Source organism: Cololabis saira, chromosome 1 (assembly GCF_033807715.1).
Source record: "Cololabis saira isolate AMF1-May2022 chromosome 1, fColSai1.1, whole genome shotgun sequence".
Lineage (NCBI taxonomy): Eukaryota > Metazoa > Chordata > Actinopteri > Beloniformes > Belonidae > Cololabis > Cololabis saira.
The window spans coordinates 23,569,904-23,589,213 of NC_084587.1; the positions used below are offsets into that span (position 1 = coordinate 23,569,904).

Below are 19,310 nucleotides of genomic sequence, written 5' to 3' on the forward strand. Positions count from 1 at the left end.
TTCCATTTGTCCTCGGAAGTGGGGATTTCCCAGTTCCCAGTCGGAATTTTCAACTGGAACGCCCCTCGAAGTGGGATTTCCCACTGGGAAAGTGGGAGAGTCTTCGCCACCCCCGAGTTCACATTCCAAGATGGCTGCCACGGTTGTAAACAGTAGAAGAGAGCTCCGTAAAAATTCGTAGCACTTCATTCTAGTTTTGGTCACACTAAATCAGTCGTACACAAGTATTGTTCGGCATATATATGCTGCTAGAGTGTAATTTACATTTTTCATGTGGTATATGCGAACTACAAACTTGTTTACCTACTTTGTAACTGGAACGCTGATAACTCGGCTGTGACGTCATTCCCAGTTCCGACTTCCGAGGTAAATGGAACGCAGCATTAGTGCGAGTTTCACCTTGGGTGCGTGTGTGTGCGCCACGGACGGTCCGCGCAAGGAGCTTGGTTGTACAGAGGCTACCGTGTACTCTTATTAAAGTGGGAAAAAGAGTAAAGAGGGGGACCTGGAAAACACGAGCTTTTAACACCTATAGGACGCACTTCCAGCGTGTTTTTGTGGGTAAAAACCTACCGCTGTTCGCTCAGCTGTGCGCTCCCGTTTAAACCGGAGGAAACGTCCGGGCTTGAACGGTAAGAAAGACGGGGAAAAGCTGCGGTTTGACTCGTATTTTGATTGTGTCACTTGCGCTTGTTGTGTTTGAACAGCTGTTGAATGTGGGGCTGATCTGCGGGGCTGGGGAGGGAGGGGAAGTCACCAGGAAGAACCAGTCATCTGTGTTGGGAGACCCGGGGAGAGGACTAGTGTCAGTGGCGTCAATTCAGTCGAAGCTAAGGTATAGCAAGGTTACAGTCACAGAACTTAACTAGAGTATCAATCAACACGTCCAGCAAATACTCATCACAGAAGTCTGCTATGTAGCTTATCTGTGTGGTCAAGAAAATTTGAACTTTTTCAAATGCAGTCTTGCTCACTGCAAAAACTCAAAATCTTACCAGGAATATTTGTCTTATTTCTAGTTAAAATGTATCATTTTTAGTCATTTTTAGTCTCATTACACTTAAAACAAGAGTCATCGCCAGAAAAATAACTTATTTGACCATTTTCACCTGTTTCAAGTAAATTTTCAATTGAAATAAGTAGAAAAATCTGCCAGTGGGACAAGATTTATCTTCTCATTACAAGCAAAACAAAAATTTATTTTAAGTGAAAATCTACTTGAAACAGGTGAAAATTTTTGTTTTTTGAGTTTTTGGGTCTTGTCTTAAATGTAATGAGATTTTTTTTTACTAAAGACAGACATTTTACCTAGAAATAAGACAAATATTCTTGTTAAGATTTTGAGTTTTTGCAGTATAAAATAACTAGTGAAATCGATCATGTTGTTCTGATTTGCATTTGTAGTTATTCTATATGTATTAAGTAATAGAATAATCAATACAAATAGACACAGAGTAATTCCATAAATGTATTTAAAAAACAAACATTTACATTTTCCCTTGAAGCCAAGGTGTGGCGGCTGCCATACCTTGCCATACTGAATTGACGCCCCTGACTAGTGTCACATCCTTCTGGAGTTAGAGGAGTGAAACTCAAGTCGACTCTCCGAGTTTCCCCTTTGGCTTTTGTGTCTGAACAGTCAGATAGAGATCAGGCTTGGTAAATCTGCGCAGCTTCAAAACACGTCCTCTAGTCTACCTGGTTTCATAATCAGCCATTAAGCTGTGGCGTCATGAGAAAAATTATATTTCAGATTATTGCCGTCATCAAAGTTACTTTACAAGCCTGATATTTGCAACTTCCTGCTCTGATTGACCTGCTCTATATCAGATAGTCCACAGGTGTTGAGTTACCTGCAAATATCATTAATGATTCGTGTGTGTGTGTGTGTGTGTGTGTGTGTGTGTGTGTGTGTGTGTGTGTGTGTGTGTGTGTGTGTGTGTGTGTGTGTGTGTGTGTGTGTGTGTGTGTGTGTGTGTGTGTGTGTGTGTGTGTGTGTGTGTGTGTAATTGGTGCACTGGACTATGTTTGTTTTTTCCTGACATCTGATGTAAATGTAGCTTTTGAAGGTGGGATTTGATGGGTCACTGAAAACTACTGTTATTAAGATTTCACTCTCCTTGTTGAGAAATTTCAGATTTGATCTCCAACCCTTCCTGCCAATGATTGAAATTATGTTATCGCAAGTTGATACACGTTTCTGAGGTATGAATTAAATGTTTGTCTCTTAGTCAAACACTACCAAAGCAGTCTTTTTAACCGTGTCCTCACACCTAGCAGCTGGTTTTTAAGAAATATCCTCAACTGTCTTCTCGAGGTGTGCCTTTAAAAAAAAAATTGTGTTACAGATTGGCGTTGGCCACTTCTAGAGTACAGGGGGTACAGCATGATTGAAAAAAATGAATGGAGATAAAAGTTCCATTCACACAACTGAGGAATTATGCCTTTAGTGCAACTTTATTCCCCTTTGGTCGGATGTGTGAAATGGACAAATTAGGAATGGTGTAACAGTGCGCTAAGCCTCTGTTGGGTGTCAGAACTGGCTCTGGAGGTGGCAACAGAGGCAAAACAAAGGATAAATGAGCTGGTTGTGCGTGTAAAAGATTGACATCATGGAACATCCTGTTCATATCAATATTCCTGTCACTCAGATGATTCCACAGTGATGTGTTGCCTTTTTTGCTCTGTGTGGAAGGGGAAACAGTGGCAGTTTAATGAGGATAGCTGTTTTTTTGTGGCATGTTAAGATGTAACTGCTGAGAAGGACTGAAGACGAGGGAAGATGACTAATTCTACTCTTATCTGGGTCTGTGATGTCACAGTCCCCTGCAAATCTGTACTGCTGAGCGAATGATGCATTAAAAGACTTGTGCTTGCCCAAACAAAGTGACAAGCTTGTCTTATGTCAGAGTTTTAGAAATTGTAATATGTGTGCAAGAAAATGTATTACATTTCTGTCTATGTAAAGTAGAACGAGTGGGTAGATGCAGAGGGCCCTTTGGTGGCAACACTCATAAAATGGTTAAAGGATGTTCGTTCCTGTCTCAGCTCTCAATTGTTTTCAATTTTCATTGACAAAACGTTGACAATGGTTGATAAATTAATCAAATTCTACTTTAGATACTGAAATGTCTGGTCTTAAGTATAAAATCCACATAAAGATATCTATTTTTTTCATATTATATCCGCTTTTACAATAACATGTCCTGCTGGCTGTATTTAATAGTGCCAAAGACAAAATTGAGTTTTGACAAAAAGGTACTTTTTTTTTCTTCCAAATTAACATTTTAATGACATGTCACTGAATATATTTGATGTTTGCATTTAGTTGAAAGCATAATTAAAGTGACACAAAAGAGCCAATGCAGTATTCAGCTCAGAGGGGGTCTCCTTGTAGGGGAGGAACGATCTTGCTGTGAGGCAAGTTTTGAATTAATGAAAATCATGGGCTGAAAAGCTGCTTATTTAATTTAACTAGGTGTTGTTTATTCTCATTAAACATCTTTTCTTTCTGAGCTTAATCTTGCTGAATTTTCAGCGGAGTTATAGGCTGATTTATAATTGTGTGCAGACCTCCTCCCTTACGGACAGACTTGCTGTATATGTAATTAGGGATGTGCCTGCTACTTGTCACCTGTCAGGTCATTTAGAAAACACCAAGTAGTCTGGTTAAAATGATAAATATTTTAAATTTGACTGGGTGGTGTAAGTAAATAAAGGCTTGTGATGCATTATGTGTTTTCAGTTAAATGTTTGCAAAGTACAAAGATATATATTTCCATAATATGCCCCCTCCTTACTGGAGCTCACCCTTTTCTTACAAACTTCCAGAGCCACACTCGTGCAGACAGATGTTTTTGGCGTGATGTGGATAGCAGACAAACTGTTACCAGGCCTATCTTACGTTTTCAGATTTAAAGAAAGAAAAAAAAAACCCATCTCAAATTCAAACAAGTGCTTTAAGTGCTTATTATTTAAACTCATGCATATTTCAGTTTCTTATGATGTTATTAAGGGGACAAATGTCCCATTTCACCTACAAAAGGGAGTTATGAACACCAAGTCCCTCTCTTAATGCCACATATTATAAAGTTTCCCCTTTGGGGATTATTAAAGTTGAATCCTATTCTAAATGTATTTAAAATTTGCAATTTTTTTAATTATTATGGGAAGTGTATTCAATATTAAATATGAGCCTTGTGGCTGACTGGAATGTAACTTGCATAGACTGGATCTAAGTTCATGGAATTTTTTTCAAGGTTTTTTGTTTTTTTCTTACAGTCCAGACATGCATCATGTTCTGTGAATTAGTGACTTAATGGTCCGTTGTTGTCAAGCATGTTTGTGTTCACTCTGATTTAACTGACAACCTGCCCAGGGTGTTCCCTCCTTATCTGTGGATGCCAGCAGGGATAGGCTGCAGGAAAATGTATTAGAGGGAACATTTCAAGCATTTAATGCATTCTGTCGTACTTTGTAAATTCACTGGAAACTCTTGACCTTCCTGCCACGCTATGTGGCTTTCATTAAGGCATATAGTTGCCATGGAGATAGTTTTGTCAGTATCACATGACCTCTGTGCAATTAGGTCATGGTCAATCGTATATCCCTCACACGCCGGAGTCGGAATATCCTGTGCTGTCATGTGGCAAAAATGCCAGACTTGAGTCGGTGTCTGTCAGACTGTTTGGTATTTTTCCTTGAGAACAAGATGTCCTTTGCAAGAATCAGGGTGTCATCATTAGACTTGGCTGCTAAGGTAACCGAACTGGTCTTCATGCTCTGCATGTGGAACCTGTATATGATGGTCCATGGCACAAACAGTGGCTTATTTTAGAGCTCCTTTTTACACATGGGACACAAGTACAAAATACAGGCTCAAATCATAAAAATGTATACATCTACATCACGATTTAAGGTTAAAAATCACGAGATGGCAATGCACTTTTAGGCTGTTGTTTTGTTAAGGGTACCATCCATGTGAGATCCCTCTAAGTGTATTCCATGCCTATTGAAATTTGTAAGCAATAACCATTTTTGAGCCCTAACCAGGTTTCTTCAGCATGTGAGTGACGGCAAACTAGAAAAGTCAGGAAGTGAAAGATAAAAATGAAATAATGGTGGAACAGGTTGTGTTGGACAGGTCTCAGTCTCTGGATTTTTCTTTGAACGATAAGCCGCCTTGCCCTTTTGTAAGTGAGGAAATTAATAAGGTTAATAGTTTCTTATGGTCACTTAGTCACACTTTCCAGGTTACCGTCCTCAATGAGCAACGTGTACGAGGCTGACATAATCAGACGACATTACAGGTTCTGGTTCTCAGTATTTAAGAAATTATCATGAGGAAATGATTTGTGCATTTTTTTTCTCTGCAATGTCTCTCCTATTTCAATTGTTTCTGATAAAATACTCAAATGCTTGATAGAGAAATCTTGATGTCTTCCAAATTTGTACAGCCTGACGTCTGTTTTTCATAATTAGTTTCATGCTGCTGAGCAGAGTCTGCTGATCCGTTCCCATCCAGATCCTACATACTAAGTCGCTCCCTCCTACTTTTTATATAACGTCATCTCAAACACAAGTTAGCTTAACTTCGATGCTGACATGCAGCAGGACTGCAAGTGGAGTTACACAGCTTTATGAAGTCTCTGGAGGGCTTTCAAAGGCATGAGAGGAATGTGTAGCGGATCAGTCATCTGTGTGATTACCTTTTAGAGTGTATTAGAGTTTTTTTTTGCGGGGGGGCTGGTATTAGCGCTGAAATCTGCGACCAAAAGCTTCACACACACAGGAGCCCTGTGAGTCTCCACTGCAGCGGACCAGACTGTGAATAATGGTCATACGAATGTGATTACACGTGTAGCTTCAGGTCACAAGTTGGCGATTGGGATCTGATTTGTTTACTGCTTTGCTGCTGAGGGAAACTTTTGATAACAGATGACCTTAAATCAGAATAATGCAGTCCTTTAGATGGTGAGATCTGTAGATCAGTTTCCTTCCTGGTACGTTGGTCACTCACAGCCCCTTCGGCACCTTGAGCAAGTCAGCTCAGCTTTGTCTCGTGTTTGGGATTAATCCCCCCTTCCCACCCGTGCCCTGATGCTGACTGTGCAAACTGAAAAACCGTCTTCAAAAACCTGCAGCGGCTGCATTTCAGCCTTTACCAAACCAGTTTCTCCAAACTGATGTGACCCCCCCCAGCTATTATTAATAGAATTATATTATATTGGGAGATTTTGTTTTCTTATTTTGTTAGAGCTAAAGGTGGAAGTCAACACTATTTTCTTGTCAACAAATGAAGACAGGTTGCCGGGAGTAGAAGATAACCAGGCAGTGCTCTGAGTAAATCTACGAATATAACTATCGAAAAGTCTTAACCTAAAAAATTCCCAAAGCTTGTGATTTTTATCCATCCACTAGTGGAAGTGTGTAAATTTCAGCCAGTATATTAACAAAGAGAAGTCAGAGAAATATCACACACACCAGCTTCAGAAACAATCCAAACAGCTGCTTCTCGCATCAACAAAGCAAACACGTCACCAAATTTACGGTTGATGGTAGTTCTGCCCTATTTTTATGTATGCTATTTCCCTTTTTCTTTTTAAATCAATGGGCGTTCGACTACTCGGTATGTGCTAAGTAAAGGATTTTGCCACTATTGGTTAGCAGCAGCAGTCAATGGCCAATCCAAAATTTACATAACGACTTTTAAAACAACTTAAAAGGTAAATTTTTCGGCTTTGTAACTGGCTGTCTCACCAACCCCAGTTCTGATCTCTCTTATTTAACATTTCTTAATAAAAAACCTCCCTTTCAGACGTAAATTGTTCTCATGTCCTTTAAAATAAACACATCTATATATATATATATATATATATATATATATATATATATATATATATATATATATATATATATATATATATATATATATATACACTACTTTGCCATAAACTATGGGCAAAAAGTGCAGCAAAATAAAAAAAAAAAACATGTTTTTAGTCATTTATGACTTTTAAAACAACTCGAAAAATAATGTATTTTATTTCAAATAATTTTGGGCTCTATTTTATTTAGCAAACACTGATTATGTCAGAGGATGTTGTAGTATATATATATTTTTTTCCTCTCTCTCTCTCTCTCTCTCTGATAAACATCTCCCTGCTGTATCGTCTGTCTTTCCCTTTACTGCACATGCAAACATGGCTGTTTTATCAGCAGGTGAGACATGATGCAAACGAGTCACAGAGGAAGCAGCAGGAGTAGAGATAGGATAGGCCCACACAAAACAGCCTTATCGCTGACAGAAGCCTATTGTTGTTTCGGCACTGGCTTAGACCTCACCATGCCAACATGAAGCTGCATGATGTCACCGGACAACAATGTAAACACAATGCGAGGTAATTTAACCTGAGGAGGTCAGAGAAAAGACATGTGACCTGCTGTTTTATAGGAGAGAGAGAGAGGAAGGTTAAGATAGTTTTCAGTTAAAAGGTACATTTCTTGGGTTTTGATATTCAAAAATGTTAAGTCACTGATTTCTTTATTTATTTTCCTCTGCCGTAAGATTATTAGGTCAAAACCAAACTTCTTAATACCTTTTTTTTAATCTAAAAATCTGCATGTAATATTGTCCATAGATTTGTATTTTGTTTGCTTAATGGATCTAATGGCATTCCTGTTCACAGCCATTTTAACTGGTACGGAATCACAACGGAGCAGGGGCGGGCTTTATGTGATGACATGGTTAGGCCTTTACTTAAAATTCGAAAGCAGAGTTAAAACAGTACAAAACCATAAAAATACAAAACATGCAAAACAGAATAAAGACAATACAAAGACAAGAAGCAAAAACACAAACCAGATAAGGACAGAAAACTAAAATATTACAGTGGTACAGTATGTTAAAGTCAATGTTCACAAGCTTGTTTCCGTTTCAGCCATTGTTTTACTTGTGTGCTAAAAACCTTGAGCTCTGTCAATATTTTGATTCCAGGTGGCAGTGTATTCCATAATTTGGTACATATTACCGAGAAGGATGACTGTCCAAATGTTGTTCTGCGTTTTGCTATCCCACAATAACTGCTTGTTGCACCCCTAGTTCTAATTCCACTGTTTTGTTTGTTTACCAATTGGCAGAGTATTTCTGGGGTAAGGTTATTCACACATTTGAAAATAAGTTTTAAAAATGAGAAGCCTACAAAACTGTCAAAACTTAATAGATTGTATTTTTTGATAATTTGGCAGTGATGCCATCTTACAGGTTTTCGATCTATTACTTTCAGTGCCTGTTTATATAAAGACCTAATAGATGTAAGTATTGTCTGATTAGCTTGGCCCCAAACAGTTATACAATATGATAAATGAGAAAATATCACGGCATGCATGAACTGATGAGTATTATGCTGTTCACAAATGTAACAAAATAATGCACTTTAAGTCAGTAAATTTAGGAATTAGCAATCGTTTGATATAAATCAGTACTTGTGACACCATGTTTGTGTAAAAGCACAAACATTGACGACATAAGTCCGTACAGTTCTTACATTAACCTGATATTCAGAGTTCAGTAGAGCATCATTTAAAGCAGTGTTTCCCAACCCGGGTCCTCGAGGCCCACTGTCCTGCATGTTTTAGATGTTTCCCTTCATCACCTGATTCTAATTAAAGGTCCTAATTAGTTTGTCATCAAGGTCTGCACAATTCTGTTGATGATACAGCCACTTGTATCACGGTGTGCTAAAGCAGGGTGGCATCTAAAACGTGCAGGACAGTGTGCCCTGAGGACCAGGGTTGGAAAACACTGATTTAAACAACAGAGAGCAATACCAAAGAGCTGCAAATATATGAAAATATCAGCATTTCCATGATGATTAGATCCAAGAATCTGATATTCAATTTTAGAGAAAAAATTAAAGGTCATATTTTTTTTGTTCACATTTTATGAAAAACACGACATATGTAATAAACAAAGCAATAAAATGATAATTAAGTAATCTTCTGTGGTCCTCCGATGTTATCTAAGATTTTGCGTCGCATTATTGGCCATAGAGAGTACACATGGCTTGTTTGCATCATGTCTCACGTGCACGTACTTGTGCCGAGTCAGGCACGCGAAGACATCATAATATACACTGACAAAAAGCAGATCTCTGGCCCATGCACCCGCGCCTGGAATAAAAAGCCTTCTCAACCACCGTCTCTCCTTTGTAGATGTGAAGTTGATTATCTGATCTCTAGATGGGAGTTTTCTTCTGTAGTTGGGTCAGTTTCTGTTGCACAGAACCCTGAAGGGATTTCAGGCTTCTGGAATAGTTTTTCTTGATTGCGATCCCTTTTTTATTGTCTTCTCACTGAAAGCTTAAATCGGAATTTGAGTACTTGTGTGTTTCTGCATGTTAATGAGCTGAGAAATATGGGAGGAGTGGCCGGTTTGTAAAACCAGTTCACGGACGAGTACAGCAGCCAACACCCTGTTAACGTTCATGTGAAAATCCAGACATGCAGCATGGAACAACACGTCTGCTTATGTAAGAGTCTTAACCCTAAAAGCCAGTTATAATCATTATTCAGCCCCAGGGAAGCTTGTGCAGTTTAAAGTGGAGCCTATGTCGAGTTTTGAAAGTTTGCTTCATTCAGTGCAGCTTTTGTGTGACACTAAAATTTACTACTGTATATTCTAACTGAACAGCGGATATACCATATCCTCCATGTTCTCCATCTTTAGTGTTATTTTCTTATTCTTCATTTGTACGTCACAGCAGCTTCGCTCCAACCCCACGTACTTCTAATCCGGGTACTGGATTGTAATGGAAAAGAAACCAGTTCAAGTTGAGTCGAGATGAGTAGAGCTGAGTAGGTACTAGTGGAAAAGCGCCACATGTAAATACAACTTCAGATTCAGATCAAATTGCAGAAGCAGTTTGAACACTGCCTGGGATTCAGTAGTTTGTAAGACTACATTTAGCAGGGATTAGTAATAAGTAAACATATATTCTGTTGGACATTAACAGACCTGTTGTTTCAGATCATTGCAGACATTTGTAAAGGACTGCCTTCAGGGTGAGGTCTGGACTTTGACTGGGTAATTGAAACACCTTGTTATTTTGTTGTGTTTTGTTTTGTTTTAGTAATTCTGTTGCAGATGTACTGGTGCCGCTGGGATCATTGTACCGTTGCCTGATGTTTCAGATAAGCTTATTTGAAACTTCAGATTTGATTTTTAACAGAAGAATTTATGGTCAATTCAATAGCTGTACACCAGGTCCTTTTTAGCTGCAAAACAAACCCAAATAATCACCACCCCACCACCGTGCTTGACAGCTGGTATTTGCTTAGATGCTGATTGCGTTTTTCCAAACTTAGTGCCCTACAATAATGCAATAAAAATTATTTTTATGTCCAAACATCTCCACTTTGGTCCTGTATGTCCAAAGGGCATTATTCCATTATTAATAATAACAATACATAAAATGTATTTAATTATTTTCAGGACGCTCAAAGATGCTTAACAATAGAGTAAAAATGTAAGGTCATCTTCTGGTTATATTGCTGCCATGTTTCCACGTTTTCTAAAGCCAGAAGAAACTTGCTGGTGCAAGCTTGTTAAATCTTCTTCTGCATGTATTTGCACGTACTTTGGCATTTAAACTGGTAGCTGAAACCTGTGGAGTCTGCAGCTTTTGGGTATTTTGTAAATTGTGGACTTCTGGAAACACTGAAAACTGTCTTGAATGATTTTTGGCTGTGAAAAAAGTTCTCACTGTAAAATGGTGAATTTCAGATTGTCTCTAAATAGCCATATAATATTTCATAGATTCGTGCACAGCAACAATTTCTTTTCCCCCCTGAAGTTGTTAACACACACTTGAATTTTCCAGTCCGGTGAAGTGCAGAAATACACTTGCTGATAATCAATTAATCAGTTAGTTGAGGTCAGTTTCAACTAGCTAGGAATTGTTCTCTTGATTCAAACTGAAGCAGTGAGGGTAGTTCTGGAGTTTGGCTCCGTTTTTGTGAGATTAAAGATCACACATTGCAATTTACGATGTGTTGTTTGCCCATCTGAGGTTGTGTTTGCATAATTCTCAGAATTTATTACTTTTATCATCTTTAAAACCTCATAAAGACGTTGGCACGTAAAACCTTAGAACTGAAAGATGATTTCTTTTTTCCTTTTTTGCTTTTTACTGTGATGTTAAGTTGGATGAAGTCTTTCACGGCTCAGGCCCGGGCCTGTCTGGCCTTTCAGTCATTCAACTACAGACATGAATACTTTAGCAGGTACTATTATTTTAATTAGCTTGCCTATCACTTGAGTTGGCCTCTGTTGGCTTCTTACCTGCGAGTGCCACCATCAGCCAAAGGAATAAGTCAGTTTTATTTCTCTTTCATTTTATGGCATTAACATTGTGTGAGCCCTTGAAACGTAGTTTAGTTATACACCCCCCCCTTCAGACATAAATCTAGTTATTAGCATGGAGCTTTAAGGGCTTTATGAGCGGCGACTGCAGAGGGCAGACATAACTTTACAACTGTGACTGTCCTTCTAATCTCTGAATTTAAGAAGAGGCTGGTGGATCCTCAGGGTTTAGTTTAGTGGCCACGTTTTTGTGGAGAATCCAACAAATCCTCGCCAGTTTTAAATTTGCATCAAAATGTGCCCACATAGGTAGTAAGGGGAAACTTTGCACTTGAATGCATTAATGTCAAATAAATAGAGACATTTTAAACGAACATTAGAAGTTAGGTATCTCCAAAATAAACAGTTGGGACATATGCTATGTGAGAGAAAATAGATATATGATGTTAAAATAGGGCCAATCAGATTAAAATTGTGGAGAAAAAGCTGTAAATAGTCATGTCAAATATTTCTGATAGTAAAGTTTGTATTTTTTTTTTACACACATGAAAAGAAACGAGTCTTATAAATATGCTAAATTAACTCAAGCTGAAATAGCCATCTACAAGGAACTGTTTAATTGCTCCCACATCGAATGCACCCCAAAATATGACATTTAAGACAAAAGATAGCTATTAAAAAGTTCAAAGTTGTTCGGATCAACTTGATGAAAACCTTTTATGTAAAAAAGCGAGAGCAGTGTTATTCGGGGTAAAGGGTGTGCCCTGCTTTTCAGCTGTATGTCCTCACCTGTGTCTATGAAACCATCAGGGAGTGAATGCAGCTGACAATGCTGAAAAAATTCCCAGAAGACCTTGAGGCAAACATTTCTCTTTCATTTCACAGTGCTTGCTCCCATTCACCCCTAGCTTTATGTCCTCTTTTCAATTTTTCAAAGCTGATCTTTTGCCAATATTTATTTTGGTAAAGTCACTCTTCATACAATATGCATCGAAATATGTTCCTCTACATGTGGTAGTATCTGTGGTGATCAAAAACCATCACAAACACTACAAGTTACTGTGTGGGATTGGTGCAGATTGTTGTGGTTCCTTGTAATCACTCCCAACAATTATCTGTCTTTTTGTTTTTGTGGTAATTTGAGGTGATGCTTCTCACATAGAGGCTCCGAGCCAGAAGCAGAAACTGTAGACCGCAAGAAGAAACCAGGCACGACTTGGAGGAGTAGGGCAAAATGAATTGTATTCAAAGTGACAAAAAATATCCTGGGCTCATTACAGCTGTTGATTCCCTATTATTTATTTCTCATTTTTCCTTAATTGAGGATTTGTATTTCAGAGCAGGTATTTGTTTTTATTCTGTTCATCATGAAAAGAAATCTCAGAGACAAAAAGCGATGGTACGAGTGAAACAGATCACTTTACACATTATTATTATTTCCTTAAATGCTTTGACTTCAAGTCACATTTTTAATGTCTTATTTTGAAGATGTAAATCACAGAAACACCTTCTTTGTTTTGCAACTCGGTTTGTGAGGAAACAGCTTCCTTCTGGAGTAGGTCTTTTAGTATCTTAGAGGTATCCAAGAAACCATTTACTATCGTAATAAAAAAAAAGAAGAAAAATATTCAACAGCAACTCACTTATTTGAAGAAGGAATTGCTAAGAATGCCATTTATGATTGTTGGCCTTGCTTCTGATATGTTTAGCATTCTTTTAGGTAACATAGGAATTTTTCTCTTTCTTTTTTTTGTTTTCCATCTTGGACACAAAGTGTGGAAGCATAATTATGAAAACTGGCATAATGGGTAACTAAACATCACCAAATCAGAAACATCAAGTGAGGCTTGTGTAGCAACGAGGGTGTAAACAAAAACCACATGTAGAGATTCAAATCAGTGTCAGAAACATTTTCATCTCACAACCACTGCAGGTTTGTTCTTAATTTTATATTACGGGATGTGTTCTCCTTTTCCTTGTATGGCTTTGCAGGAGCAAGTAGGGCAGTGCGGTCGTATAACAGCAGGTGGTTTAAATAAGGCCAAAATTTAGGTTGTGCCTTTCAATATCAGGACAATATTCGGTCAAACTGAACAACCGTATTTTTTGCAGTTGATGGAAAATGTTCAGACTCTCACTGTAAATGTAAAAGGTGCCAGTTCTCTTTGTTGTGTGCTGATAATTCAGCCTTGACCTATTTGGATTTTAAATGAAAAGAGAAGTTTACCAAATGGAACATTTCAGCAATTTCTGAGAGGAGCTTAACGCTGCTTAAATTAATCTTGCTGTTTTACAAAGAAGGAAAAAAAAATGCTTTTGGGCGCCTTTGACAATAACCTTTTATGCAGGTTGAGCAACCCTGCTTTACTGTGTGTCGCAGATTTACCCATTAATGATGGGGAAACTGTGAAACACAATCCAATACAGATGCTTGGCTGAGCAGCATCTTCATAATAAAATCAAGTTAAAGGAACATTCTGGAGATAAAATAACCCCAATGGCCTCTGCTTCTACACAACGGGATCAGTACTTTTTTTTATTTATGACAAAATAGGCAAGTGTATGAAGTTGAATTGTCTTTTTACATCTATTGAAAGTAATTTGTGCATCATTGGTAGTTGACTTGTACGAACGTTTAAGACCTTTTTTATACACTTTTTTCTCCCACTTATGTGGAATGACATTGAGTCAAGTCAGACGCTTAAATAAATGTTTTTAAATGTAGGTCTGTTGCCATTTTGCTGCAAACATGTATTCCAAGTCAAAACCTCCTTTTGATTCATGTCCTTTTCGTTCCTACCGCATAATCACCCTTCTTACCATCTACTTATAGGACTTGGGTTGTTTTAACTTAATTATGCTGCTTTAAATTATGGAGTGAAATAGAGCTTGATTAATCTTTTGTATTGTATAAAATTAACACTTAAGTTTGTTTGGTTTTTCTTTTGGTTTCCGTTGATAGAAGGTATGATAATGCAGCTCTATTATCGCCCTAGTTAGAAATGATTAAACCCTGGCAAGCCACTATTCTGCCCAGTTTCATAATCAACATGAGGCATGTCTGCCAGCCACCTTCTGATTCCACTGTCAGGCTGTAGATGAGAAAATACCTGCATTTATTTAGCTCCACATCAAAATACAACACTGTTACTTCAATGGCGGAGCTCCTCCAGATTCCTTGGCAAGAAACTGCTCTGAAATTCTTCCTGAAGCTGTTCCTATTCCGATTAATAAAATGGCTTTAGTTAGAAATGTTTTGTCAAGGTGATGTAACGTTTGCACGGTCTTATTTTATGCATGGCTACTGAAATACTGGGTGGATCCCGTGTGTGTTCTCTTGGAAAGGCACAGAACCAGCCCGGGTGTTTGATGACTCCTCTGGCACCCACTCACATAACACACACACGCCCACTGTCACGTCTTTCCATCTGTCTCCTCTCCCTTTGTTTGCATAACGCCACACTTTTAGTCAGGGAGCTTGATTTCCAAGGAGCTTGATTTCCAAGGTCCAAACCAAAACCAAGGTTTTTTTTTTAAATTGTTACTTGACAAGACACTAATATAATACAAAATTGAGTTTTGATAAGTGTACTCTTGTACTTGTAAACTTTCACAGGATTATTGTAAGAGGAGAATGCAATACAGTCTTAGTGTGGAAGTATTCAGTGTTCAAATATGTTTTTGTTTTTTTTTAATCTAAATCCTTTTTATGTGTGAACCCTGTTGTTGCCATTTTTCTCACACCCACTCCTTTTCTCTAGATTTTCTCCCAACCTGTTTTTCCTTTTTGAGTTTCTCCCATGTTTTCCCTCCCTCTCCCTCTCTCCCTCCCTCCTTCCAACCTCCTCCTCCTCTCCATCTCCGTCCAAGTGGCTCTCGGAGCCGCTTACTCATGTCCAGTCACTTCCCACCATGCCTCGCCTCTTGCATGCACGCTCACTTCCTGCTCCTTTTTTTGACATATCGTCGTATATGTTTGCTTTGACGACAGGACAAGAATGAGCCCCTTGTCTGCCTAGCGACCCATCCCTGTTAAAGATGACTCAAGGAAGGTAAGAAATCCTGCGTTTCACACAGCCTCCACAACTCCTTTTGCATTCCTTCTCAAGAATCCGAGCGGCTGAACCGCAACTTTAACGCAAAGCAGATGGTGAAAGTTTTTACTGTGTGCCTTGTTACGCTAAACTCTGGATGATGAGGGATACCTCTGTGGTTCAGTGGCACAGTGAAAGTTTAAAAGAAAGGGATGAGCTGTGAGACACTTTTATGGACAGATGAGGCAGTTTTTGGGGGGGATTGTGGATGCAGCTGCTGTCTGTCTTGCAGTTAATCCCCCGTGGTGACGACCCAAATTAGCGCGTGTGGTGTAGGTTTGTCCTTTCACTATGATAGTGTTCAGTGATGGAAACGGCATATTTAAAGTTTGTTTGCAGTGCAGGCATGCTAGTTTCATTCAGAAATACCTCAGCATTAGCCAGATTGGTTACTGTAGCATTGTTTTCCCTGATGAATCCATTGGTAGCAAATGTTTGTTTGTTTGTTTCCTGAGGGGTCTTTAATGGCTTTGTTTTTTTTTTTAAGGATAACGCATCGTATCTTTGAGGGCATGTTCTTATGTCAGGGATCCTTTTATGGACTTTCAAGGATGTGTGTGTATATCCCGAACATTTTCAACCCATTAAAGCAACACTGCGTACGAATTGTTCTTTTTGCTCTTCGAGGGGCCTCCAACAGTTTTGGTGTGGTGCAGCACCGTCATAAATACAGAGCACGTAAAGCGGCACATGTGGATTTGTTTACCAGCTGAAGCCAAATATAGCTGGCAACGAAGGGGAGAGACTACAGAACTGACAGAGACAACAGGAGAAGCAGTTTAGTTAATTTAATTTGATGCAGCATTGTAACTAGCTACCATGCTGTCTCTGCAGATAAACTTGCATCATCTGAATGCTTTTTCACAATGCTGCAATATTTCAAAGTGTGCAAACTCACGACAGTATCATGAAACAGCAAAAACTGAACAAGTCCAGTGTCAGGTGATGATGCATTTATCTGAATCAGGTGTGTTAAAGCAAGGAAACATCTAAAACACGGAGGACAGAGTTCCTCGAGGACTGGAGTTGGACAACCCTGGTATGTGTGTAGAACTAAAGTTAGGAAATGGCATCTTAACATAAATATGCAGTTTTTTTTGCTATGTGTTAGCTGTTTGTTCAGTCAAGCTTATTTTAGCCATGTTGAGTTAGAGTTGTGCTGGTCTGGTTGTTAGTCTGTGTTGTTTAAAGATCATTACATGTAGAAGGAGCGGTGAAATAAGGAACTGTATTTTTTTCATGTTTCAGTAATTTGAATGTTTTGATCAGGATGAAGAGATTATTCAACTAACTAGATTGAAAAGGAGGAGTTTTTTCCATCAAGCTCTCATCAGCAGGCTCACTAAGGTTTTGCATAAGAAACAAAATAATGTTTTGTTTTTCTCAGAATTGCTATTTCCACTTACTTTTCCAAGATCCCGTCAGGCCAGTGTTGAGTACATTTTTTGTTTTGCTTGTATCTTTAATTGAATTTGATAAATTAGATTTATGCTAATTTTTTCAAACTAATGTATTTCTTTTAAATCTGGATTTCACTCAAACCTATTTTCTAAATAAATGAAGACGAAAGCAAACACAAACAGCAGTTGTCTTTTATGAGTGCTGCTGCATGGACTAGGCTACTTCACATATACTGTACAGCTTTCTGCCAAAACTGGCCAAAAAGACATTGAAGTGCTCAGAATAATTTGACCAACAATTTAATGATTGTCTTTTTTCCAATTAGATGTATCTAATTGTATCTTTATATCAATGGTGCTGTCTTGGTTAAAGCAAGGTGATTGCACCGTTGTTCTGACACCCAGCTCCTGACAGAAACGGTTCCTGGTTTTAGACCAGCCAAGAGTTGGTTCTGCTTCAGAAACAATTTTCCTCCTGTTTCTCTTTCTCTCTGTTGCACTCAAAGAACTGTTGGGAACAGGCTGTAGATCAGTCCGAGAACTATCTCAATCAAAAAGGGATTTTCTTTTGGTTGTTGAAGGGCTTATATGTAAGCTCCGTTAAATTATTTAAGGATTCACCCAACATAATTTGAAATTGCTTAAAAAAATATCATATCCTTCTTCCCTTTCCCTCCTAAAGTGAGGGTCTTGTTCTGGGAGCTAGTGGAGATTTCTTTTACAGTGTCCCCTGTCCTGTTTTGGCAGAATCAAACTTTTCCAGTGTCCTCTCCGAGGGAAGGTACAAATTAGTCCTTTTGTGGGGGGAAAAGGAGGCATCCTCCAAATTTCCACTGAGCTATTCTGAGTGTTGTATCTTTGCCACAGAGCTACCCTGATGCTAATTTCATGCAAAAATAACATACAGTACAGTCATCCAAACAATCCTTGTGCACACTTTGCTTCCCTACGTAAATTCCACGTCTTTAAAATGAAATGAAAATGCTAAACATCACTTTTGAGATGTAGAACCTTCTCTTTGCTTCTTACATGCGGTCAGAGTAAGTCACGTCCTTTTGCTGTTCGTCTCCTGATGTAAAACATTTTTTTGTAATGAGGGTGATGTCAAGGGGGTTGCAGGAATCCACTTTGGGCGTGTGAGGTATTCCAAAAGCAATTTCACAGCTCCGTCCAAAGTCCAGAGAGCAGAGGACATTTCCAGAGTTGAGCATGATGCCCCTTTCTCTCCTCGACTGAGTCATCTCACTATGCTTGTTATTGTCCTCTTTCCTGCATGCCTGTCATAGCTGCTGTCCAGCCATGCAGAGGCATAGAGGAAGGGCCGGTCTGAAACAATCATATTCATAGTCATTACACTGCATCTGTGCTACCTCTTAATGAAACAACCTTTTACAGTTCTGTGTATGATGATATCTGTTCATGGTTTCCTTTTTTTTTCACTCCCCAGATTCCTTTTGATTATTCCTCTTCCTCCGCTTTTGGTTGCACCCATTAAGCAGTCAAGAAGGTCTCCCTTCTCCTCCCTATGACATGATTTAACCCACGTGATCTTGTCACCATGATGGCCTCTGTGGTCGCCAGTGGAAACCGAGATGGGCAAAATCTGGTCTTGAAAGGGGTCGACCCGGAGACCTGCATGATCGTGTTCAAGAACCACTGGGCTCAGGTAAACACCAGCACCAAATCAGCAGTCCAGCAGTTTAAAAGATGCATGCCGAACTAAACTTAGGTCATTGAAACGTTTGTTTAAGCCACACAAGCATTTCAACGATAGTTTTTAGTTATTTATAGTATGTTACTTTTGACAGGTTGTATATTTAAGTAGTTTTTTATTACTTTACAGAAACTGAGAACCAACTTATAGGAGACCTATTATGGCATCTAATACCTATTTTAAACAGGCCTTGAATGTCTTAAAAACAAGCTTTTAATTTTTTTTGCTAAATAAATTAGAAATTCAGCCTCTAAACCATGTCTTTATCATCCCAGTCTCTAACCTCCTTATCTATGTGGGATTCTGAGTGGGCGGGAGGCTATGATAATGAGGCACTGTGCTGATTGGCTGCCTGAATGACGCGTAGAAAAAATGGCGGAAGCTCCGGCCGGCGGAGTTTTGTTGTTGTTGTTCCGGCCAGAGTTAGTTGTGGGCGTGGTTTCACGCATCGGAGGCCAACCTATGTAAATCGCTCCCGTCGTTACGTAACGATGTGGCTCGTAGAAGCCACATCACACTGGATGGCTCATCCGGGCGGCTGTACAGACACTGCAGAATTTGGTTGCTTTCCTCATTCTCTGAGTTGGCAGGCTGAGGGGAGACCATTTTATATATGTTAAAGCAAGAAAAAACGTGTTTTTCATAATAGGTCTCCTTTAAAGTCATCAAAATCTTGTGTTTTAGCATCTTCACCAGAATTGAGACAGGACACGTTGCTTTAAATCCTATCTATGGTTTAT

The 19,310-nt window shown here is 38.8% G+C and overlaps 1 protein-coding gene across 2 annotated transcripts in view; it reads left to right on the forward strand.

Annotated features, from left to right (window-relative positions):
* The first annotated feature begins 398 nt into the window (after positions 1-398).
* fhip1aa (FHF complex subunit HOOK interacting protein 1Aa) overlaps positions 399-19,310 on the forward strand; it is a 38,851-nt gene continuing 19,939 nt past the window's right edge. Inside the window, exons 1-3 of one of the 2 annotated variants that reach the window (XM_061718572.1) lie at positions 399-632; positions 15,354-15,414; positions 18,304-18,522. In XM_061718572.1, the coding sequence (XP_061574556.1) occupies positions 18,415-18,522 (108 nt within the window). In that variant the 5' untranslated portion in view covers positions 399-632; positions 15,354-15,414; positions 18,304-18,414. The remainder of the gene's footprint in view (positions 633-15,353; positions 15,415-18,303; positions 18,523-19,310) is intronic. The other variant, XM_061718579.1, reaches the window with a different exon arrangement.